At 46.4% G+C, this 24,546-nt stretch overlaps 1 protein-coding gene across 3 annotated transcripts in view; it reads left to right on the top strand.

Annotated features, from left to right (window-relative positions):
- The window catches only part of IMMT (inner membrane mitochondrial protein), a 304,792-nt gene that overhangs the window by 241,569 nt on the left and 38,677 nt on the right, over positions 1-24,546 (top strand). For all 3 annotated transcript variants that reach the window (XM_033951925.1, XM_033951916.1, XM_033951934.1), the window contains one exon: positions 22,265-22,396. In XM_033951925.1, the coding sequence (XP_033807816.1) occupies positions 22,265-22,396 (132 nt within the window). The remainder of the gene's footprint in view (positions 1-22,264; positions 22,397-24,546) is intronic.

Below are 24,546 nucleotides of genomic sequence, written 5' to 3'. Positions count from 1 at the left end.
TGCAGCTATACTCACTTGAGGAACGGAGAGAGAGGGGAGACATGATTGAGACGTTCAAATACATCACGGGCCATATCGAGGTGGAAAATGATATCTTTTTTCTTAAAGGACCCATGGCCACAAGAGGACATCTGCTGAAAATCAGGGGCAGGAAATTTCATGGCAACACCAGGAAGTATTTCTTCACCGAAAGGGTGGTTGATCATTGGAATGATCTTCCACTGCAGGTAATTGAGGCCAGCAGCGTGCCAGATTTTAAGAGAAAGTGGGATAGGCATGTGGGATCTCTTGGGGAAAGAAGTTAGGGGGTGGGTCATTAGAGTGGGCAGACTTGATGGGCCGTGGCCCTTTTCTGCCATCATTTTCTATGTTTCTAAAGATGGAGTAAAGATCAGAAATGAATCTCTGAAGGGGGGGGAGTCAGGGAAATGAATACAGGAGATACAAAACCCATAAACTCTCTACCTATTGATGATCTGGAGAGAAAAAAATGTAATTGAAAGGTATCGAGAGTAAAAATTTAATTTGGCCCTGATCAAAGAGAAAGTGGAGTTTAGGAGGGAAAAATAGAGTATTATTTGAAAGGTTGGCATGGAAAAGTGGTATAATTTCAGTCAAATGGTAGGGGATGAGGGTTTTATTCCTTTCTTACAGTTATAAAACAGTAGTGGTTGGTCGGGTGTGTCAGTTTTGGAAATGTCATAATTTTAAAAAGCACTAGTGAATAAATGATACAATTTAGTTAGTTGGCTTTATAGCCTATCGTCCCTGGAAGTACATAAGTACATTCACAGTTAGCATGTAGACACTGGATATTACATAAGGACCCTGAACAATCTACAGATTAAGAGATACATCACTGGCCATTTTACATCAGTAACAGCATAGCCAGACAGGGCTTGAGCCTTGTTCTCAGAGTATGAACAAAATAATTTTTACTGTTTTCCAAAAGGATCTGATATGAAGAGGCAACTGATTCCATAGTTTGGTTATGTAATGGAATATGATCATTTCTATGCACTTTCTAAGTGGAGATTTGCTGGGGGAATGCAGATCCTTTTTTTATACTAAAATCGAAGCGGGCATTTTGAGTGCTACATGGAAAGCGTTCCCCGCATAAATTGGGGAACATGCCATGGAATTGCTTGAATGCTATCACCAGGATTTTGAAGACAGCCTGCTTTTTGATTGGGAGCCAGTGTACTTCATCCAATGCAGAAGATATGTGGTCAAAGGGGCTGAGGTTTTAGGAGTTTCGCAGTGGCATTTTGCACTCTCTGAAGTAGCCCATGCATGATAGTACAAAGGCACACAGTAACTGGGAGAAGTCTGCTTCAGAAAAGTACCTCTGAAGATTGTTCAGTTGTCAGAGGTAATAGAAGGAGGTGAACATTACCTTAGAGATATGGGATGTTAGTCGGACCAGCATCTAGCACAGTGCCCAAACAGCGTACCTGGTCTTTGGTTTCAAGAATTGATTCAACTTGAGGAAAGGATGAGTGAACTGCCAGGTATCAATGTGTACCTATAATAGTTCTGTTTTTGATTAATTGAGCTGTAATATGTTGTTTGAAATCCAATCTTTAATCTCTTTTAGACATGACCTTAGTTTCTCTAGATGTGCATCACGGGATGTGCCCAGCGGGACATACAGTTGGATGCCATCTGCAAATGAGTGAATGTGGATGCCATAGTGCGAGGCAATCTCAATAGCTAGTTTAATATAAAGGTTAAAGAGCAATAGGGACAACAGCACACCTTGAGGTTCACCATATTTTGAAAGTCTTGGCTTAGAAAGAGTAGAATTCATTAGGACACTTTAACATAAGAACATAAGAATTGCCATACTGGGACAGACTGAAGATCCATCAATTCCAGTATCCTGTCTCCAACAGTGACCAACCCAGGTCCCAAGTACCCAGCTAGATCCCAAGTAGCAAACAGTCTCTATTTTGCTTATCCTAGGAATAAGCTGTGGATTTCCCCCAAGCCATCTCAATAATGGCCTATGGACTTCTCTTTTAGGAAATTATCCAAACCTTTTTTTTAAACCCTGTTAAGCTAACTGATTTCACTGCATTCGCTGGCAATGAATTCCAGAGTTTTAATTACATGTTGTGTGAAAAAAATATTTTCTCCGGTTTGTTTTAAATCTTCTACTTTAGTAGCTTCATCGCGTGTCCCCTGGTCCTAATATATTTGAAAAGAGTGAACAGGCAATTCACATCTACCCTTTCCACTCCACTCATTATTTTATACCCCTCTATCATATCACCCCTGAGTCGTCTCTTCTCCAAGCTGAAGAGCCCTATATGCTTTAGCCTCTCCTCATAGGGAAGTCGTCCCATCACTTATATCATTTTTGTCGCCCTTCTCTGTACCTTTTCTAATTCCGCAATATCTCTTTTGAGATATGGCGATCAGAACTGTACACAGTATTTGAGCTGTGGCCATACCATAGAGCGATACAAGGGCATTATAACATTTTAATCTTTGTTTTCCATTCCTTTCCTGATAATTTCTAGCATTTTATTTGCTTTCTTAGCAGCCGCTGCACATTGAGCTGAAGGTTTCAACATATTCTCAACAATGACATCTAGATCAGTGTTCTCCCCAGAAATCTTTTCCAGCCGGGTGGCATGAAAAAGTAGCCGGGTGGGGCGGGACAGGGAAATTTGGTGGTGGGGAAAATTAAGGACTCCTTTTTCTAAGCTGCAATAGCGTTTTTAGCGCGTGCAGAATTGCCACGCTACACGGCTAGAACTAACGCCAGCTCAATGTTGGTGTTAGTGTCTAGCATGTGTGGCAATTCTGCGCGAGCTAAGCGCGCGGTAAAACCGCTATCACAGCTTAGTAAAAGGAGCCCTAAATGTGTACTATTATTATTACCGTAGTTATTTTCCAATGCTCAATATGACTCCTTTCTTAAGATTTGACACTTGTTCCATAATATATATATTAAATTTAAGAAGTATCCAATTCTAAAAGTGAATAATTAGATATTTGCCCTCTTTCAAATGGTATAGAGCAGCGTCTCTCAAACTTTTTTAACTCCGGCACACTAAACGGAGCAAATGTTTTTTGTGGCACACTAAAGGCAGCAAATGTTTTTCATGGCTGGAAAAAATTTCTGGGGAGAACACTGATGCCCTTAGTTTTCAAGGTCCAATCACGTCAAAGAATGATGCTTATCTGGGCAGTTGTATAATAAAAAGAATGGATAAGATAACATGAGAAGTGAAATTGTCATGAATCAGAGGGATACATACCCTGTAGGTCCTAAAAGCAGGCTTGTGGATTAGATATAAACTATGAAGGCAGTGGTGTACCTAGCATATGTGACACCCGAGACCCATCATTTTTTGACACTTACCCTCATCTATATAAAAAAACATGATTTTTAGTAACAATCCACACATCACACAAGAGTGTACCTAGGAAAAGGCAGCATCTTGCATATTGCAGTGAGCAGTATATCAATACACCCATTGTAAAACTAAACAAGCCAGACTAGTACAGATCAATCCTGCACAGTCAATCCTAACTGAAAACCATGTCTTTCGAACACACCTTCGCCTAGTATGGAATATGTAATCACAAACTAACCCCTCTCCCTTTTACAAATCTGTAATGTGATTTTTAGCCATGGTGGTAACAGTTCAGACTCTCATAGAATTCTGAGAAATTACCATCATGGCCAGTGCTAAAAAAAAAGCTCTACAGTTTTGTAAAAGGGGGGATAAAATAGAAAAATGTAGACAAAGGTTAAATCGAACTACCAAGAAGCTGGACTCTGCATACAATGCAACACCAAAGAAACAGCGATGCATCTTCCCTAAAGCAAAAAAATAAATAAATATAATTTTTTTCTACATTGTCTTCTCTGGTTTCTGCTTTCCTCATAGTCTTGATACTCTCTTCCTTTCATCCACTGTCTATCCTCTCTCTGCCCCTTCTATATGGCATCTTCTCTCCTTGTATTCCCCTTCCATCTCTCCCTTCACCCCTATTATTCTGGCATCCATATTCTTCCCTTCCCTCCTTCAATGGTCTGGCATCTCTCTCCTCTTCTTCCCTTCCCTCTCCCACACCCCCATAGTCTGGCATTTCAATCTCCTCTCCCTTCCCCCCACTTCCATCAGCATCTGCCCCCTTTCTTTCCCTCCAACCCAATTCCATCCAGTATCCTTCCCCCTTATGTCTCTCTCTCCTTTCCGTGCACACCAATTCCATCAGCATCTGCCCCCTTTCTCTCCCTCCACCACCCTTCCATACCACCCTGACCTCCTTTTTCTCCCTCTCCTTCTATACTCCTCTCTCCCTCCAAACCAGCAAGGTCCCATGATGACTGCTTCTGTTGCCTCTGCCTCTGTAAGATGTAAGTGACATTGGAGGGGGTGGGCCGGCAGACACAGGGAATTGCAGCAAGGTTCCGCAATGACTGCAGCTGCCGGTTCTCCCCTTCCGACGTCACTTACGTCTTCCGAAGGCAGAGGCAGCAAATGCAGTCATCGTGGGACCTTCCTGCACTTCAGTGCAGCTGCCGACTCTGCTTCAGAATAAGTACGGCAGCATTGCTGAGGTGCAGGTGCCATTTAGAGCAGCTTGGAAGGTTCTGGATCCAGCCGGCTGTGTACCCCCCTAGGGCTGGCACCCGGGGCGGTCTGCCACTGTATGAGGGGACCAAAAAATAATAGAAAGAATGGATAACTTAACCAATTTAGACATGTCATACAATTATAACCACAAAAATACATCATAAAATGTAATTCTAAACTCAAAAGACTCCAGACGAAAAGCATACTATAGAAAGGAAACCAGAAAAGACCAAACCCATAGTACTAAGATCCAAATGCTAAAATCGGACATGTCCATTACGAAGAGACATGTGGATCACCACTAATTATAACGAGTGAGTCTTTAAAATATGAGATGGTAACGGATAGCCAGACCTGGTGAACGGAAGTGACAAATACTGGAGCCAAAACCAGAGCACCGTGATGAAACTTGAATATGGATACCTTGCATTTCTAGGCATTGAAGCCCAGCTGCCAGGTAGATGACCAACGTTCCAACAAAAACAGGTCCTGCGTCATACTATCGTGTAAATCGGAGCCGCTCACTATGTTACATAGTTTGGCGTTGTCGGCGAATAGTGTTATTTTACCTTGAAAAGGAGCGGGCCCAAGACTGAGCCCTGCGGTACTCCACTTGTCACTTCTGACGTTTTAGAGAGGGTACCGTTAACCACCACCCTCTGAAGTCGACCATTGGCTATTTTTTGGACTTGCGAGCTACTTTTAAAATGACCAAGTCAAAATGATCTACCAATAATAAAAAATTTTTTAAAAACCACAAAGCACACTGTACGCAGAGAAAATATTAATAATCATTCCTATTCCGGGGTTTTCTCAAAGAGGTCAAAGCAGATGACTCTATGCACTGTCACCTCACTAACAACCATACAAAAATAGACAAATATACCCCCTCCCTTTTTACTAAACCACGATAGCAGTTTTTAGTGCAGGGAGCTGCGCTGAATGCCCAGCGCTGCTTTTGACGCTCATAATAATAATAATAATAACTTTATTCTTATATACCGCCATACCCAGCGAGTTCTAGGCGGTTTACATCAATTAGCAAATGACCTGCATTGACAAGCAGATTTACAACAAATTACAAGCAGATTTACAACAAATTACAAGCAGATTTACGATAAATTACAACAATTTACAACAGTCAGCAATGAAATTACAGCAATTTACAACAGTCTGCAATGAAGGGAAGATTTACAACAATTTAACAGAAATTGCAGCTTTGATCGAACTAGACAAGGGAAGTAGAGAGTGGGAAAAAGGGAGGGTCTGGTGAAGGAGGAAGGGGGCAGGGGTGGGGCAGGTGTTATGTGGGGTGAAGGGATTATTAAGGGTCGTGTTTGCTGAATAGGTAAGTTTTTAGTAGTTTTCTGAAGGCAAGGTAAGTGGGGGCCTCGAGTATTATCTGGGCTAGCCATGGGTTCAACTTGGCTGCTTGGAAGGCGAAAGTTCTATCGAGGAATCTTTTGAGAAGACAGTGTCTTGGCGAAGGGAAGGCGAACAGTTGAATTCTGCGTGATGTCCTGTTATTGCAATAAAGGTTAAAGTGGGTATTTATGTAACTTGGAGAAGAACCGTTAACCGATTTGTTGCAGAAGCATGCAAATTTAAAAAGAACTCTAGATTCAAATGGCAGCCAGTGTAGTTGGTGGTAGAAAGGGGTGACATGTTCCCATTTCTTTAGGCCAAAGATGAGGCGCACTGTGGTATTTAGGATTATTTTTAGTCTCCTGGTAGTTTTCTTTGTGGCGTTAAGGAAAATGATGTTGCAGTAGTCGAGAATGCTGAGGATGGAGGATTGTACAAGTAGGCGGAATGCAGTGTCATTAAAGTATTTTTTTATGGTGCGAAGTTTCCAAAGTACCGAGAAACTTTTCCTAACGATGAGGTCGGTATGGTTTTCTAGGGATAGGTTTTTGTCCAGCGTGACTCCCAGAATTTTTATGGTCGGATCGAGGGGGAAGGTCATTCCTTTTAGTTGAATTGTGGTTTCCTTGATTTTATCTTTGGGGGAGGCTAGGAAGAATTTTGATTTGTCGGGGTTTAATTTCAGTCTGAATGAAAGCACCCAGAGTTCTATCTAGTTGAGAATGTTTGTAATGTGGTCGAGTAGTTCTTGTGAAAAGTTGGTTAGTGGGATGGCTATTGTGATATCGTCTGCATAAATGAAGAATTTGAGATTTAGGTTGTGTAAGAGTTTACCTAGGGAGGCTAGGTATATGTTGAATAGGATGGGGAATAGGGGGGAGCCCTGCGGGACCCCACAGGTGTTGTCCCAGCAGTAAGAGAAAGAGTTATTCTTGAATACCTTGTATGATCTATTTTGTAGGAACCCCTGAAACCAGTTGAGGACCTGGTCTGAGATGCCAATGTGAGCTAGGCATTCAAGGAGAATGGTGTGGTCGACCAGGTCAAAAGCACTGCTCAGGTCGAGTTGTATTATCAGGGCACTTGAGCCCTGACTGAAGAGCGTGTGGAGGTGGTCGAGAAGGGAGGCTATGATGGTTTCAGTGCTATGGTCCGCGCGAAAGCCTGATTGGTTGTCACATAGAATGTTGAATTTTTCAAGATATGCGGAAAGTTCCGCCTTTACCATCCCTTCCACTATTTTGGTAAATAGGGGGATGCTGGTGATCGGTCTATAGTTAGATGGGGAGTTAGGTGGTTCTTTCGCGTTTTTTAAAATTGGGGTAATCATTATATGACCTTGCTCAGACAGGAAGTTTCCTGTGGATAGTAGGTAATTAACCCATGTCATCATTTCTGCTTTAAAGTGGGGGGGGGGGCAGTTTTCATGATATTTGGTGGGCATGTGTCCAAATGGCAATAGGAGTGTGTATACTTGTTGTAGTAAGTATTGAAGGTTTGCCAATCGGTTAATGCGAATTGTTTCCAGCTAAGGTCGACTCTGGCTCCAGGATCTGGGTTTGATAAATTCATGTCTGTGAGGATGGGGAAGAGCTCGAGGGGGTTGGGACTGGCGGGTAGTGTTGTTCTTAATTTTTGGATCTTGGTGTTGAAGAAGTCGTCAAGGGTGTTGGCGGTTAAGGTGGATTCTTCGTGTAAGTTTGTGAAGGTTTCTATGTTGTATAGATCGTTGACCAGTCTGAAGAGGTTACTGCTATTGGTTTTAGTATTACCGATTTTGTGGGAGTAGAAATTTTTTCTTTTTTCATTAGTGAGGGTTTTGTACTTTTTTAATTTTTGTCTCCAGGCCAATCTGTGTTCTAGGGTTCCGGATTTTTGCCATAATCTTTCAGCTTTTCTGAGATCCTTCTTGCATAGCAGCAGTTCAGGATCGAACCAGCCCTCTTGGTTAGGGGTTCTTATTCTGCGGGTTTTAGTGGGGGCAATCTCATTTAGTATGTTGGTACTATCTTGTATCCAGGAGGTCATGATTTGTTCCGTATCTTCTATTGGATTGGTGTTGATTTCGAAATGGGACCAGAATTCCGTTGGGTCAATCTTTCCTCTGGTAGTGTGGGTTTTGATGATTCTTGTTTTGCCGCTTTTAGGGGGTTTGAGTTGGCATCCAATGGTGAAGGTACATAGGCTCCCTGCGCTAAAAACCGCTATTGCGGTTTAGTAAAAGGGGACCATAGTGTAAAATATAGACAGCAGATATAAATTCACACACATTTTGATCAGTAAATTTAAAATAAAATCATTTTTCCTACCTTATTGTCTGGTGATTTCATGAGTCTCTGGTTGCACTTTCTTATTCTGACTGTGCATCCAATCTTTCTTTCCTTCTTTCAGCCTGTATGCTTCCTCTCTTCCTGACCTCATTCCCCTCCCCCCCAACTTTTTCTTCCTCTCTTCTTGCCCTTTCTTTCTTTCTCTCTTCATGCCCCCTTTCTTTTTTTCTGTTTCAATTCCTGCCCTCTTACTTTCTTTATCCTTGCCCTCCTCCAAGCCACTGCCAATGTCACTGCCATCGGGGAACAGGCCCCAAAGCCGCTGGCCGCCGCCGCCCCCACCAAGCTGTCCCTACTTTGGGCCGACCAGCATTCTTCTCCCCGATGTCAATTCTGCCGTCGGAGAAGAAGGCTGATCGGCCCAAGATCACAATCGATTGGGGGAAATGCTGCCGGGTCTTGCCTTCACGGAAACTGAAAGTAAGCAGGACCCGGCAGCAAGAAGAGCAAATGGAAAGCTTCACTGACCTGTCTCCTGCCTTAGCCCGTAGCGAATTTATGCTTCGGGGATCTAACATGTGCGTACCGGCTTCCCTTCTCTTCCCTCCCCCCCCCGGACATAACTTCCGGTTTTGGAGGGAAGAGAAGGGAAGCCGGCACACACACATTAAAGCCCTGGAGCATAAGTTCGCTACGGGCTAAGGTGAAATCATCAAGCCGGCTCTTTTTTTTATTTTTTTTTTTATGTTGAGCAGCAGCGGAGGCAGAAGAATTTAGCTAGGCGGTCATCTAAATTACCCGGGCGGACCGCCCAGCTGAAAGGCCCTAGGGAGAACACTGTAGATCCTTTTCCTGGGCAATGTCTCCTAACACAGAACCCAGCATCACATTGTTCGAGTTCCTCTGTCCCACATGCATCACTTTGCACTTGTTCACATTAAATGTCATCTGCCATGTTGATGCCCAGTCTTCCAGTCTCACAAGGTCCTCTTGCAATTTTTTTACAATCCTCTTGTGATTTAACAACTTTAAACAACTTTGTGTTATCAGCAAATTTAATTATCTCACTAGTTATTCCCATCTCTAGATCATTGATAAATATGTTTTTTGGGTTTGTTTTTTTTTAAACGTCTTACAACAAGTGTACAAAATTACTTCCTTACAAACTTTTATAGAAACACTTGAAATACTTTCTCTTGTCATCATATACAGATAAAAATTTAAATCCCTTCCCCACCCCACTCCTACTCAATTAATTGAAAGGAACCTATCATATAACTTTTATATATTTAGTTATACAATAGTAATTCATACCCAACCCCTACCCCCTAAATAAGAAATATATTATCAGTGAGAAAATGATGTCTATTCATTGCAGTAATTAGCCAATGGTCCCCAAAATCTTTATTAAGTTATTATAATTCCCTTTTTGCAAAGCAATTACTCTTTCCATCTTTTATATGTGACATAAGGAATTCTACCAGAATGAATAATTAAGATTAGTATAATTTTTCCAGTTATTGGTAATATGTTGGATAGCAACACCTGTTATTATCAATAAAAGTTTGTTATTACTTGAAGAAATTTGACTTTTAGTTCTTATTGACATGCCGAACAGAATAGTATCATAAGATAATGCTACGTGATTTTCTAATAGACAATTTATTTGAGACCAAATAGATTTCCAAAAGATCATAATGCAGGGACAATAAAATATTAAATTATCCAATGTCCCCACTTCCAAGTTACAGTGCCAGCATCTATTAGACTTAGAGCTGTCTAACTTTGATAAATATGTTAAAAAGCAGCAGTCCCAGCACAAACCCCTTGGGAACTGCACTATTTACTACAGAGGTGGAAGAATCAACAAGCAATATCTTATCAAAGGAGGAAAAAGCTTCAGAACCCTGTTAGGGAAGAACCCTTTTCTAACTAGAGAGGGCATGGTTACATCACAGGCTCATAAAAACCTCCTTTATCTTTAATCATAGTTACTCTTAAACATTAAACATTGACAGTTCCACTTGTTTGTGTTAGTATTGTAGAATGTTAGCCTCACAAAATGTGAGAACGACAGTAGTTATTAAACTGTTCAAACCACACAGTGCAATGCAGAACTTGAAAAATAAATCAACTTATCTTTGCGATGTGGGCTTCTGGATACCCGCCACAGCCAACATATATTTTGGGGCATGGGCAGATGATAACATAGACAATATGCCACAGTCAGTGCATGATGTAGCCTGTACTCAATATCTGTTGAAGGATGTTTAAAAACTTTAGTGAGAACAACAGTTGACTTGCATGTTTTACATCACTCACATTTAACATGACTGCCATTGGCCTCGCTGTCTTCCAGACAAATGGCAAAATCAGAGGGGCATAGCGGTTCCTTTAAGTTAGGTAACCGACGGTATGCTATCCTCAGTGGTTTTGAAGCAAGGCATTGGTGAAGTTTTGCTATATGCCAGTATTTCTTCAGAATGGCTGCCACTTGATCAATTCCCACATTCTATTGCAGGACACAGGTTGGAACCCAATCACTGGCAGGAGGTTTTGTGGTGCCAAATAAATATTCCCGATTCAGATATCAGGCACGCTGCCTTGCTGTATGAACAATTGTTTGTTAGGCTTCTGACATTTGCATACAGACATTTCAAACAATGTTTGTCATATCTATTTATAATTTGCTCAGCAGTTGGCATAGATCGGTGGTTCCCAACCCTGTCCTGGTGGACCACCAGGCTAATCGGGTTTTCAGGATAGCCCTAATGAATATGCATGAAGTAGATTTGCATGCCTGTCACTTCCATTATATGGAAATCTCTCTCATGCATATTTATTAGGACTAGCTTGAAAACCCGATTGGCCTGGTGGTCCTCCAGGACAGGGTTGGGAACCACTGGCATAGATAATTTGTAACCTTTAAAATAGCTTGCTCTGAATTTAAGGAAACCTGGTCTACTGTGGCCTGTATTGCAATCTCACTATCAGGATGCTCTGTCTTCCCTTTTATAATGATATCTTTTAACGATACCTTGTCCCAAACCATGCTCTTTTGAGCGACTGTCAGCCTCCCCCAGTTTCTTTTTTTTTGTAAATCTTTATTCATTTTCAGAAATTTCAACAAGTGTACAATAAATCATTCAGAAATACATTAATTAATCACTTGACATTCTTGTTTGTATTACTCCAAATAAATATTTATAAAAGAGACCGTCCCTCCCACCCATATACAATACTTAACATATATCAATTATTATCAATCACTAGTCTTATAGCCCGTTACATTAACGGGTGCTAGAATATATGTGTGTGTGTGTCTCTCTATTTCTTTCTCTCTCTCTCCTTAGGCGCTTTCTTTCTTTCTGTCTTTCTTTTTCCTTGGCTACCAATCACCACCCCTTGCCTGCTCCCCCTGTCCATTCTCCCTTCCTTTTACCTCCCCTGTGTCCACCACCACCCCTTCACAGCTCTGCTTATGCAGCAGCAGCCCTTCTCCCTTTGTTTTACCTCCCCCCTGTCCAGCAGCACTTTCCTTCTCTCCCTGTCCAACATTAGGCCTCCGTTCCTTTTTCTTCACCCCCCCTATCCATCAGCACCTCTTTCCTTCTCCCCCTGTCCAGCAGTAGGCGTCCCTTTTTCTCCCCCCCCCTCCTCCTTCTTATCCCTATGATACACTTACCTTGCTCTGCCCCTGATCAGAGGTTCCCGACAGCCACCCAGTTGCACCCATTGGAAAAGTTCCCTCTGCGGCATCCCGCACCCCTCCTGACGCGACTCCCGCTGTCTTTCTTTCTGTCTGTCTCTGTCCCCCTTTGTCTGTTTGTCTTTCTGAGTATCTTCCTGCCCCTGTGTCTTTCTTCTTTTCTTTCTGTGTCCCTTCCTCCCTCTGTCTGTCTGTCCGAAGCAGCATTCCCTCCCCCCTCCATTTCCCTCCCCCCACACCAGTTCCCTGTGCACCTGCCCCTGTGTCTTTCTTCTTGTCTTTCTGTCTCCCTTCCTCCCTCTGTCTGTCTGTCCAAAGCAGCATTCCTTCTCCCTCCATTTCCCTCCCCCCACACCAGTTCCCTGTGCACCTTCCCCTGTGTCTTTCTTCTTGTAGCGTTTCCTCTACCCCCTTTCCCTTCCCACAGTCGCGACTACAAACGCGGGCCCGAGTCTTTTGCGGCCCCCCCCCCCTTCCCTTCCCTTATCGCGGGCCCGACTGGCGATTTAAGCAGCGTGTCAGCAGTCTTCACACGCTGCTTCGGGTCCTTCTACTGCCCTGATTTACTCTGGCACATCCGGAGCAAATCAGGGTAGAAGGGCCCGAAGCAGCGTGTGAAGACTGCTGACACGCTGCTTAAATCGCCAGTCAGGCCCGCGGTAAGGGGAGAGGGGGGGCGGCAAATGACTCGGGTCCCGGGCAGCGGAAAGTTGCAGGGCTCCTCGGTGGGGGCGCTGAGTGGCCGCGAACCCTCTCCTCCCAGACCCCCCCCCCCCCGGAGGAACGGAGATCTGCGGCTACAGCCGCTGGCTTCGGCGTCTTCTATCCACTGCGGCCAACCCTAGCGGAAACAGGAAGTAGTCAGAGAGGGCGGGCCGCAGTGGACAGAAGACAGCAAAGCCAGCGTTAGCGCAGTGCAGCGCTTTTCTCTTTATTTTTAGAAGCGGGTGAGCCGGCGAGAAGGAGGAGGTGGTGGTTTTGGCAGTGTGGGGGGGGGAGTCGCCGGCTGTGCTGTACTTTCCCGATCTGTCCGCCGCATACGCACTCTGGCCACGGACCTAAGGATCAGGGATGACAGTTCACGCAGGTCTGAGTACGCATGCGCGGCTAGCTTTTTATTATATAGGATAATCCCACCCCTCTTTATCTTATCCAATATTCAGGTGTTTAAGATGTCTGATCATTAGAATAAATAATCAATGGCTCCCAAATCTTTTAAAACTTATTATAATTGCCTTGCTGCAAAGCAAATACCCTTTCCATTTTATAAATATGGCACACTGAGTTCCACCAAAAAGTATAATTTAGTTTAGTATGATCTTTCCAATTCCCTGTAATCTGCTGAATGGCAACCCCCAGTTTCTAATTTAAAAGCTGCACTATATCCTTTTTAAATATTGATGCCAGCTGCCTGGTTCCACCCTGGTTAAGGCTCCCCCTTCCCCAGTATGTTACCCAGTTCCTAACAAATCTAAAACCCTCCTCCCTTCACCATCACCTCATCCACGCATTGAGACTCCGGAGCTCTGGCTGTCTTTTGGGACCTGCACATGGAACTTCTGAAAATGCTACTTTGGAGGTTTTGGATTTTAACTTCCTACCTAAGAGCCTACATTTTGCTTCCAGAACCTCCCTAACGCATTTCTCTATGTCATTGGTACCCACATGTACCAAGACAGTAGGCTTCTCCCCAGCACTGTCTAAAGAACATAAGAAACGCCTTCACCGAATCAGACCTTTGGTCCATCCAGTCTGGTGACCCGCACACGCGGAGGCCAAGCCAGGTGTTCCCCGATGAAGACCTGTTTATCTGTATCCATCAATGTGATTTGCAAGAAGGTGTGCATCCAACTTGCCCTTGAAACCCAGAATGGTGGTTTCCGTCACAACCTCCTCCGGGAGAGCATTCCAAGTGTCCACCACTCGCGTGAAACAGAACTTCCTGGTATTTGTCCTGAGCCTGTCGCCTCTCAACTTCAGTCCATGGCCTCTTGTCTGATTCACATTTGGCAACGTGAATAACAATGCTTCTCGCTCTATTTTGTCGAATCCTTTTATTATTTTATAAGTGTCTATCATATCCCCTCGCAGTCTTCTCTTCTCAAGGGTGAATAAGCCCAGTTTTCTGAGGCGTTCTTTGTAGCTCAAATTTTCCATACCTTCTACTAGCTTCGTAGCTCGCCTCTGCACCCTCTTCAGCAGGGTCACATCCTTCTTTAGGTAGGGAGACCAGTGCTGGACACAGTACTCCAGGTGTGGTCTGACCATTGCTCTGTAAAGCGGCATTATGATGTCCGCCGATCTACTAGTGATTCCATTCTTTATCATGCCCAACATCCTGTTTGCCTTCTTTGCCGCCGATGCGCACTGCGCCGACGGCTTCAGGGTCCTGTCAATCAGTATCCCCAGATCCCTTTCTTGTTCGCTCTTGCCCAATGTCATACCTAACATTTTATATTCATGTTCCTTGTTTTTCCTTCCCAGGTGCATCACTTTGCATTTCTCTATATTAAACTTCATCTGCCACTTTTCCGCCCATTTCTCTAGCTGGTTCAAATCTCTTTGGAGTTCTTCAATGTCCATTAGTGACCCAACTGTCCGGCATAGTTTTGTGTCATCTGCAAACTTGATTATATTACTTGTTGTTTTCTCTTCCAGGTCATTTATGAAGATATTGAACAAAATGGGCCCAAGAACCGAACCCTGGGGCACACCGCTTGTCACCTTTTCCCAGTCCGAGAACTTCCCATTTATGCTTACCCTCTGCAATCTTTTCTCCAGCAATCTTTTCTCCAATCTACCTATCCATCTTAGGATGTCCCCCTCTATTCCATGGCATTCTAGTTTTCTCATAAGCCTTGCGTGTGGGACCTTGTCGAATGCTTTCTGAAAGTCCAAGTATATTATGTTCACCGGGTCTCCTCTATCGATGTGTTTGTTCACCTTCTCAAAAAATTGTAGCAAGTTCGTCAGACATGACTTACCCTTCCTGAAGCCATGTTGACTGGCTCTCATCAGATCATGATTATCCAAATGTTGCACTATACTATCCTTGATTAGTGCTTCTACCATCTTCCCAGGAACCGACACAAGACTCACAGGTCTATAGTTGCCTGGTTCATCTTTCGATCCTTTTTTGAAGATTGGGATGACATTTGCTATCTTCCTGTCGTCTGGTATTTGACCTGTTCTGATTGACAAATTAGCAAGGGATTGTAATAACTCTTATCTTATCTAAGTGACCTGTGAGGTCCGCCACCTTCGCACCATGTAGGCAAGTAACTAAGTGATCCTCATGTCCACCAGCCACTCAACTATCTACATGTCTAATGATCGAATTTCCCACTATAACAGCTGTCCTAACCCTTCCCTCTTGGGAAGAAGTCCCTGGAGACACATCCTTGGTGCAAGAGGACATTGCATCCCCTGGTGGGCAGGTCCTGACTACAGGGTTGCCTCCTACTTCACCAAGATGATGCTTTCCTTTAAGAAGATTGCCAGACTAGAGGTGAGACTTTTCTACAATGTTCCTGTAGGTCTCCTCTATGTACCTCTCTGTCTTCCTTAGCTCCTCCAAGTCTGCTACTCTAGCCTCAAGAGATCGGATCTGTTCCCTAAGTGCTAGGAGCTCTTTACACTGAGCACACACATAAGACCTCTCACCAACTGGGAGATAATCAAACATGTGACACTCAGTGCAAAAGACTGGATAGCCCCCATCTTGCTGCTGGACTGCTGCCTGCATCTTAATATTGGTAATTTCTTTCTTAAGTTGCTATGGGAGTTAGAATATGTATTCTAAGTTCCCCCTAAAATTACTAGTTATATGTTAGGTTATGGTAATGTTAAATTTTTAGTATTATTTTGCAATGTTGTAATTAATAGGTTACCCTCTAGGGATTTCTCAGACTATTTCTTAAGAGCTAATTACTAGCTAATTATGCTTGTAGCCTATCCTCCTAGAAAAGATCTGAACTACAATAGTGCAGCATTTTTAATCCCAATCTCCATTAATCTAGATAATAGGATATCATGATCTAATGTATCAAAGGCTGTACTCAAGTCCAACAGGATGAGTAAGACATCTTTGCCTTTGTCTATGTAGGACCAGCAATCATCAATTATATCAAGTAAAACTGTATTGATACTATGGACTCTCCTGAAACTGATTGGTGATTGGATAATGCATTTTGGGTGGTATTTCTGAAGTCTCTGAAGAACATTAAATATAAGTGGTATGAAGTAGTATCAGTAAGCTTGGTATGTGTCTAATGTAAACATATAGAGATATGTTTATCCCAGCTCAAGCAGGCAGGTATTCTCACTAATGGGGTGACGTGATCCAACGGAGCCCCAATGCAGACGCTTCACAAGCAGTCTTGCTTAAAGAAAACTCGAAGTTTCGAGTCGACCGCACCGCACATGCGCGAGTGTCTTTCCGCCCAGACCAGGACGCGTCTCCTCAGTTCTTACTTTTCCGCTGAGCCGAGAAGTCCGTCTTCGACTCTCTGCGCGAAGTTTTCTTCACTTTTGCCTTCTAAGTCCGCGGTTTTGATTTTATTTGATCTTAATCGCTGATTTTCGTCGTGTTTTATTGTTTAAAAAATTATTTCTTCGTTCCGTTCGACCGGGCAGGCCACATGGCCGCAGCCCTGCGGCTTCGATCTTGTGGCGGAGCTTTTTCGGCCTATCACCGGTTTTAAAAAGTGTGCCAAGTGCCAGCGCGCGATTTCGCTAATGAACCCTCATCGACGCTGTATTCGGTGTCTCAGGTCTGAACATCTCCCGAATCGTGCCTGCCTTGCTCCACACTCGCCGCACGTGCTTTCAAGCGCCGTTGCGTTTTGTGGGAATCGCTGTTCATGGAGTCCTCGACAGAGCCGTCGACCTCGAAGGGACCTTTGCCTTCGACATCATCCGCAACTCCACAGCCTACCACCTCTGCGGCGCCGAGTCTCATCAAGCCCGCCTTGTTCGTCCCGGCTCAGACTCCAGCGCCTGCTGCAATGCCTTCCTCAACCTCCTCAGGTCAGGTAGCTCAGCAGCCCATTCCCCCAGTAGTGTTGAAAGTGCACAAGACCTCGAAGTCCAAGCACTCACACACTGCTCCGAGGGAGCGCGAGGCCCGCGCAGGTGGCCCCATTTCAGATGCGGATCCATCCTTTCCGGCCTCGTTCCAGACCATGCTACAGAAGCAATTCATCGAGCTCTTTACCACGATGGGGCCTCAGCTTCTTTCCCAAATCCAGCCTGGACACGTGGAGGCCTCCTGCGAGGTCGAGCCCCCTCCAGTGCCTCAGCGGGGAACACACTCTCAACAGGGAGCAGAGTCTCTGCGAGTGTCTGGTCTGGTAACAATGCATGCATCGCAAGGAGCAGAGTCTTTGCCCATGCCTCCGTTGGAGCCGATTCACTCGATGCAAGGAGCAGAGTCTTTGCGAGTGCCTCCGTTGGAGCCGATTCACTCGATGCAAGGAGCAGAGTCTTTGCGAATGCCTCCATTGGAACCGATCACCCCGACGGGGTTCGAGCCTTTATGACAACCACCCCTGCTTCGATCAACCGCTTCCAGCCCCATCCACTACCTGGGGGCCTCAGCGAAGACCTACTCGTCTCGCCCATCGAGACCGACCTCTCGACACAGTCCGCATCACCGATCGAGGCACTCCTCGAGGCACTCGTCCAGCCAGGCCTCGCCTCATCGGAAGCAAGCATACCTGGAGTATTCACAACCGACCACTACTCCTCCACCGATGCCGGAGCTCGAGGACACAATGGGATCTCGATCCCTGTCCCCAATGGATCTGGAGGCCTCGATCTCTTCAAGCCAGTCTCGAGACCCTGCAACGGCCGACCAACTGTCCTTCTCGTTCCTTCAACAGATGGCTGATGACATGGACATCCCCCCTGGATAGGAGGTCCAAATTCTCGAAAGACTACCTGGAGACTATGCGCCTCCCTCAACCACCAGCAGAGTCCCTAAAGCTTCCCTTACACAAGCTACTGGACCAGACCTTTGCATGGTACCTCGAGACACCTTATTCGATCCCCGCGGTGCCGGGTAAGTTGGACACCAGATACCGCACCGTTCATCGTAAGGGGTTCGAAGGCTCTCAGCTCTCCCACCAATCCCTGCTAGTGGAGTCCTCACTGAAGCGGTCCCATCCCTTCCAGGTCTACGCCTCCGTCCCACCTGGTAGAGAGGGAAAGACCATGGACCGGTTCGGCAGGAGAGTTTACTAGAACTCCATGATGGCTTCGAGAGTCCTGAATTACAACTTCCACTTCACAACATATTTGGAGTTCCTTTTGTCCGTACTCCAGAAGTTCATGCCCTACGTGGGGTCCTAGGGCACAATTTGAGTACCAGGAGGCGCTGGCCTTGTTATCCCAGCTCCGGGTGCTGCTTATGCAGTCCTCCTACGATGCCTTCGAGCTCGCGGCTCGGGCCACAGCATGTTCGGTGGCTATGCGCCGGCTGGCGTGGCTGAGGACAATCAACATGGACCCCAACCTCCAGGACAGGCTTGCCAATGTTCCATGCGCGGGTACCGACCTCTTTGATGAGTCCATCGAGGCGGTAACCAAGAAGCTCTCGGACCATGAGAAGTCATTCCAGTCCATCCTGCGTCCGAAACCCAGGCATGCTCCTCCTCGTCAATCACGCCCGCCGCTGATCTACCAGCGGCGTTACCCCCCTAAACAGGCTCCCCCCATCTGGCAACCTGTGAAGAGGTAGCACCTGCAGAAACATCAGCAGAAGCCTCAACAATCTGCTGTTCCTAAGGCTCCTCAGCCCTTTTGACTGTCTCAAAGAGAGCATAACCTCTGTCGTTCTTCCTTTTTCAGCAACTCCACCTATCGGAGGTCGCCTCCACCATTTTTTCCATCGATGGACGACTATCACCACCGACCTCTGGGTCCTCTCCATCGTCAAGGAGGGATACTCCCTTCAATTCCACCAGGTCCCTCCGGAACATCCTCCAAGAGAGTATCCTTCCATCTTGACGCAGACCACCCTTCTTCTTCAGGAAGCCAAGGCCATGCTGCAGCTCGGAGCTGTCGAGCCGGTCCCTCGGGACCAACAGAACAAGGGGTTTTACTCCCGGTACTTCCTTGTTCCGAAGAAGACTGGCGATCTGCGACCCATTTTGGACCTCAGGGTGCTCAACAAGTTTCTGGTCAAAGAAAAGTTTTGCATGTTGACCTTGGCATCCCTGTATCCACTCATCGAGCAGAACGACTGGTTATGCTCTCTAGATCTAAAGGAGGCCTACACTCACATCCCCATTCATCCGGCCTCACGCCAATTCCTCAGATTCCGGGTGGGACTTCTTCATCGTCAATACCGAGTGCTTCCCTTCGGCCTGGCCTCATCCCCCAGAGTCTTCACCAAGTGCCTGGTAGTGGTAGCCGGAGCACTCAGGAACCACGGCCTCCAGGTGTTTCCTTACCTGGACGACTGGCTCATCAAGGATTCCACGTCTCGGGGAGTCGCCCTCGCGACCCAGAAGACAATTTGGTTATTACAACATCTGGAATTCGAGATAAACTTCCCAAAATCCCACTTACCGCCCTCCCAGACTCTCCCCTTCATCGGGGCAATCCTGTATACTATCCAACTCTGAGGGTTCCTCCCTCCCCCACGCATGTAGGCTCTTCTTCACCTCTGCCATTCAGTGTCCTCTCACCCTTCCATCTCGGCGAGACAGATGATGGTCCTGCTAGACCACATGGCCTCTACAGTACATGTGACTCCGTTTGCCAGACTTCACCTCAGAACACCTCAGTGGACCTTGGCGTCTCAGTGGTCCCATACGTCCGACCCTCTGACTCAACACATCCAGGTCACTCCTGCTCTGCAACAGTCTCTTCGCTGGTGGATGGTATCCTCCAATCTCTCCAGAGGCTTGTTGTTCCAAACCCCCCGCCATCAGAAAGTCCTCACGACCGACTCGTCGACTTATGCTTGGGGGGCTCATCTGACCGGCCTCCGCACCCAGGGTCACTGGACCTGCACGGACCACCAGTGCCACATCAATCTCCTAGAACTCAGGGCGATCTTCAATGCTCTCCAGACCTTTCAACATCTCCTTCACGACCAGGTTGTCCTCATTCGCACAGACAACCAGGTCGCCATGTACAATGTGAACAAGCAGGGAGGCACGGGATCTGCCTTCTTCTGCCAGGAAGCTCTGAAAGTGTGGGATTGGGAGACTCACAACAACACCTTCCTCAGAGCAGTCTACATTCAAGGGGCGGACAAAGCCTTAGCAGACAGCTTGAGCTGTCTTCTACAACCTCACGAGTGGACCCTCAACTCCACGCCCCTTCATCACATCTTCTCCCTGCGGGGAATGCCTCAGATAGACCTCTTTGCAGCCCCCCACAACTTCAAACTGCCTCACTTCTGCTCCAGGATCTACACCCCTCAGCGCCTCGAGGCAGATGCATTCCTCCTGGACTGGACGAATCGCTTTCTATATGCATTTCCTCCATTTCCTCTCATTCAAAAGACTCTGGTCAAGCTGAAGTCAGACCATGCCACCATGATCCTGATTGCTCCACGGTGGCCCAGACAATCTTGGTACTCCCTTCTACTTCAACTCAGCAGCAGGGAGCCATACCCTCTACCAGTTTTTCCATCTCTGCTTACACAGCATCAGGGATCTCTACTTCACCCCAACCTGCAGTCTCTACACCTGACAGCTTGGTTCCTCTCAACGTAACCCCTCTACAGTTTTCCCAACCTGTGAGGGATGTCTTGGAAGCTTCAAGGAAGCCTGCTACCAGACAATGCTACCACCAAAAATGGAATAGATTCTCTGTTTGGTGTGTTTCTCAGCGCCAGGAGCCTCAACATTCCTCCTTGCCTTCAGTTTTGGACTACCTTTTGCACCTGTCTCAGTCTGGCCTCAAATCTTCCTCCATACGAGTCCACTTCAGTGCAATTGCTGCTTTCCATCAGCCTCTTCAAGGGAAACCTCTTTCTGCTCATCCTGTGGTTTCCAGATTCATGAAAGGACTTTTCCATGTCAATCCTCCCCTCAAACCGTCTCCAGTGGTTTGGGACCTCAATGTTGTTCTCTCACAGCTTATGAAACCTCCATTTGAACCTCTTCACAAGGCTCACCTGAAGTATCTCACTTGGAAGGTGGTGTTTCTCATTGGCCTCACTTCCGCTCGACGAGTCAGTGAGCTCCAAGCCTTGGTCGCGGACCCACCTTTTACAGTCTTCCATCATGACAAGGTGGTTCTCCGCACCATCCGAAATTTCTCCCGAAAGTTGTCTGGGAATTTCATCTTAACCAATCCATCGTTCTGCCAGTGTTCTTTCTGAAGCCACACTCTCACTCTGGAGAATCTGTTCTTCATACTCTGGACTGTAAGCGTGCTTTGGCTTTCTACCTAGAATGCACCAAACCTCACAGAACTGCTCCCCATCTTTTCATCTCCTTCGATCCGAACAAGTTGGGATGCCCCGTTTCCAAGCGCACCATCTCCAACTGGATGGCGGCTTGCATCTCATTCTGCTATGCCCAGGCTGGATTGTCCCTTGACAAAAAAATCACAGCCCATAAGGTCAGAGCTATGGCAGCTTCTGTAGCTTTCCTCAGATCGACACCGATTGAGGAGATTTGTAAAGCTGCCACTTGGTCCTCGGTTCATACTTTCACTTCTCACTATTGCCTGGATACTTTCTCCAGACAGGATGGACAGTTTGGCCAAACAGTATTACAAAATTTATTCTCCTAAGTTGCCAACTCTCCCACCATCTCACTATGGTTAGCTTGGAGGTCACCCATTAGTGAGAATACCTGCCTGCTTGTCCTGGGATAAAGCAACCGTAACAGTTGTTATCCAGGGACAGCAGGCAGCTATTCTCACGTCCCACCCACCTCCCCTGGGTTGACTTCTCTGCTAGCTATCTGAACTGAAGATACACGCCCTGGTCTGGGCGGGAAGGTACTCACGCATGCGCGGTGCGGGTGACTCGAAACCTCGAGTTTTCTTCAAGCAAGACTGCTTGTGAAGTGTCCGCATCGGGGCTCCGTTGGATCACGTCACCCCATTAGTGAGAATAGCTGCCTGCTGTCACTGGATAACAACTGTTACGGTAAGTAACATTGCTTTATATGCACATATCACACACAATATTTGCTTAACTAGCCCAACTTCTGTCCATCAATATGAACTGTTTACCCAGAAAAATGAGTTGCCTCTTTTCACAGATTTTTTTTTCCTGCTTTTATTCTTGTAATAAACATTGCAGTTTTCTAGAAAAAAATAATAAATGCTGAAAATGAATTGGTTACTTGCAGGCTGAGGAATTGCGAAACATTATGGAGACAGAAATGAGAACCCAGCTGCGCAGACAAGCTGCTGCCCACTCTGATCACTTACGAGATGTCCTTGATATCCAAGAACAAGAAATGAAGTCTGAATTCCACCTGGTGAGTCCCATAACATGATGTGCAAAGCAGGCCAAGCTTTAGCCATTCCTCATTCAGTACATGTATCAGAGGCTGCCAAATATACCTCTGTGAGCACAGTTTCTTTAAAAAGGAAAAAGATGCCTTTCTTTAAAGAATGTATGATAAAATGATATAGCTTTGTCCAAAAAAGAAAAGGAAAAAACAACCCCACGTGGGAAATGTATTATCAAAAGAAGTAGTGGGAAAGGGACGCAATCAACCAACTATGGGAATAAACAATTTATTAAAAATATAACACATCTATATACAAAATACAGTGGTACCTCGGTTTACGAGTGCACCAGTTTGCGAGTGTTTTGCAAGACGAGCAAAACATTTGCAAACTTGGTGCCTCGTAAACTGAGCGTGCCTCGATTTGCGAGCGCCCCCCCCTGCGAACCGGCACCCTCCCCCCCGCAATCCAGCACCCCCCCCCCGCCACCTTTGGGCACCCCCCCGCCGCGACCTGAGGTCCCCCCAACCCACCCGAACCCTCTTCTTACTTTGATGTAGCCTCCGCACCTGCACCAGCATGTCCTGTGCTGTGCTATGCTGTGCCGGTGCCAGAAAATCTGCCTCCAGTGCTGGGCCTTGAGCATGTGCGCATGCTCAAGGCCCAGCACCGGAGGCAAATTTTCGGGCACAGCACAGGACATGCTGGTGCAGGTGCGGAGGCTACATCAAAGTAAGAAGAGGGTTCGGGTGGGTTGGGGGGACCTCAGGTCGCGGCAGGGGGTTGCCGGATCGCGGGGGGGGGAGGGTGCCAGTTCGCGGGGGGCCTTCGGGGGGAGCAATGCTGATTCTCATGGGGGGGAGCAGCGCTGCTGGCCTCGGGGGGGGGAGGGGGGAACCTATCAAAGCGAGTTTCCATTATTTCCTATGGGGAAACTCGCTTTGATAAACGAGCATTTTGGATTACGAGCATGCTCCTGGAACGGATTATGCTCATAATCCAAGGTACCACTGTGTGTATATATATATATATATCTATATGTAGCAAGGCCTGAAAATGTCTTTAAATCCTGTTTCCTGGACCCCAACATGGTCCCTGTGTTTTGGCTGAAACAGCCTTCCTCAGGGGTATGTTAAAAGAACCTCTGAAACAGTTTGTCAAGGCCTGCCTTTCACACTTGAACCCAAAGATTCGCTGCGAAGAAACACTGCTGAAGTCGAGTAGCACAGCAGTGTTTCTTGCGGCGAATCTTTGGTTTCAAGTGTGAAAGGTATGCCTTGACAAACTGTTTTGGAGGCTCTTTTAACATACCCCTGAGGAAGGCTGTTTCAGCCGAAACATGGGGACTGTGTTGGGGTCTAGGAAAGAGGATTTAAAGACTGCATATATATATATTTTTTGTATATGCTATGTGTGTTATATTTTTAATAAATTGTTTATTCCCATAGTTGGTTGATTGTGTCCCTTCCCCACTCCTTCTTTCGAAAATGATACAGCTATCGGAAGAATTCAGGGAGTCAGAGCTACTTAAAAGCAAGCTGCACTGTGTGTTAGGCATTGCTTCTAATATGTAGAAATACTCTGTGTTAAATATTTTTCTCCAAGAACAAGAAGGATAATAAACCTTCCCAGCTGGGTGATGTCATCTGACTGAAATCTGGAAGGCATTTACCGTATTTTCGCGGATATAACGCGCGCGTTATACGTGATTTTATGTACCGCGCATACCCCTCGCGCGTTATATGCCTGAGCGCGGTATACAAAAGTTTTTAAACATAGTTCCCACCCCGCCCGACGCCCGATTCACCCCCCCAGCAGGACCGCTCGCACCCCCACCCCGAACGACCGCTCGCACGCGCTCCCACCCGCACCCGCATCCACGATCGGAGCAAGAGGGAGCCCAAGCCCTCTTGCCCGGCCGACTCCCCGACGTCCGATACATCCCCCCCCCGGCAGGACCACTCGCACCCTCACCCCGAAGGACCGCCGACTCCCCAAAAATATCGGGCCAGGAGGGAGCCCAAACCCTCCTGGCCACGGCGACCCCCTAACCCCACCCCGCACTACATTACGGGCAGGAGGGATCCCAGGCCCTCCTGCCCTCGACGCAAACCCCCTCCCCCCAACGACCGCCCCCCCAAGAACCTCCGCCCGTCCCCCAGCCGACCCGCGACCC

The sequence above is a fragment of the Geotrypetes seraphini genome, chromosome 1, assembly GCF_902459505.1.
Source record: "Geotrypetes seraphini chromosome 1, aGeoSer1.1, whole genome shotgun sequence".
Classification (NCBI taxonomy): domain Eukaryota; kingdom Metazoa; phylum Chordata; class Amphibia; order Gymnophiona; family Dermophiidae; genus Geotrypetes; species Geotrypetes seraphini.
Note: the sequence above shows the minus strand (reverse complement) of the source record. Positions and strands in the feature narration are given on the sequence as shown.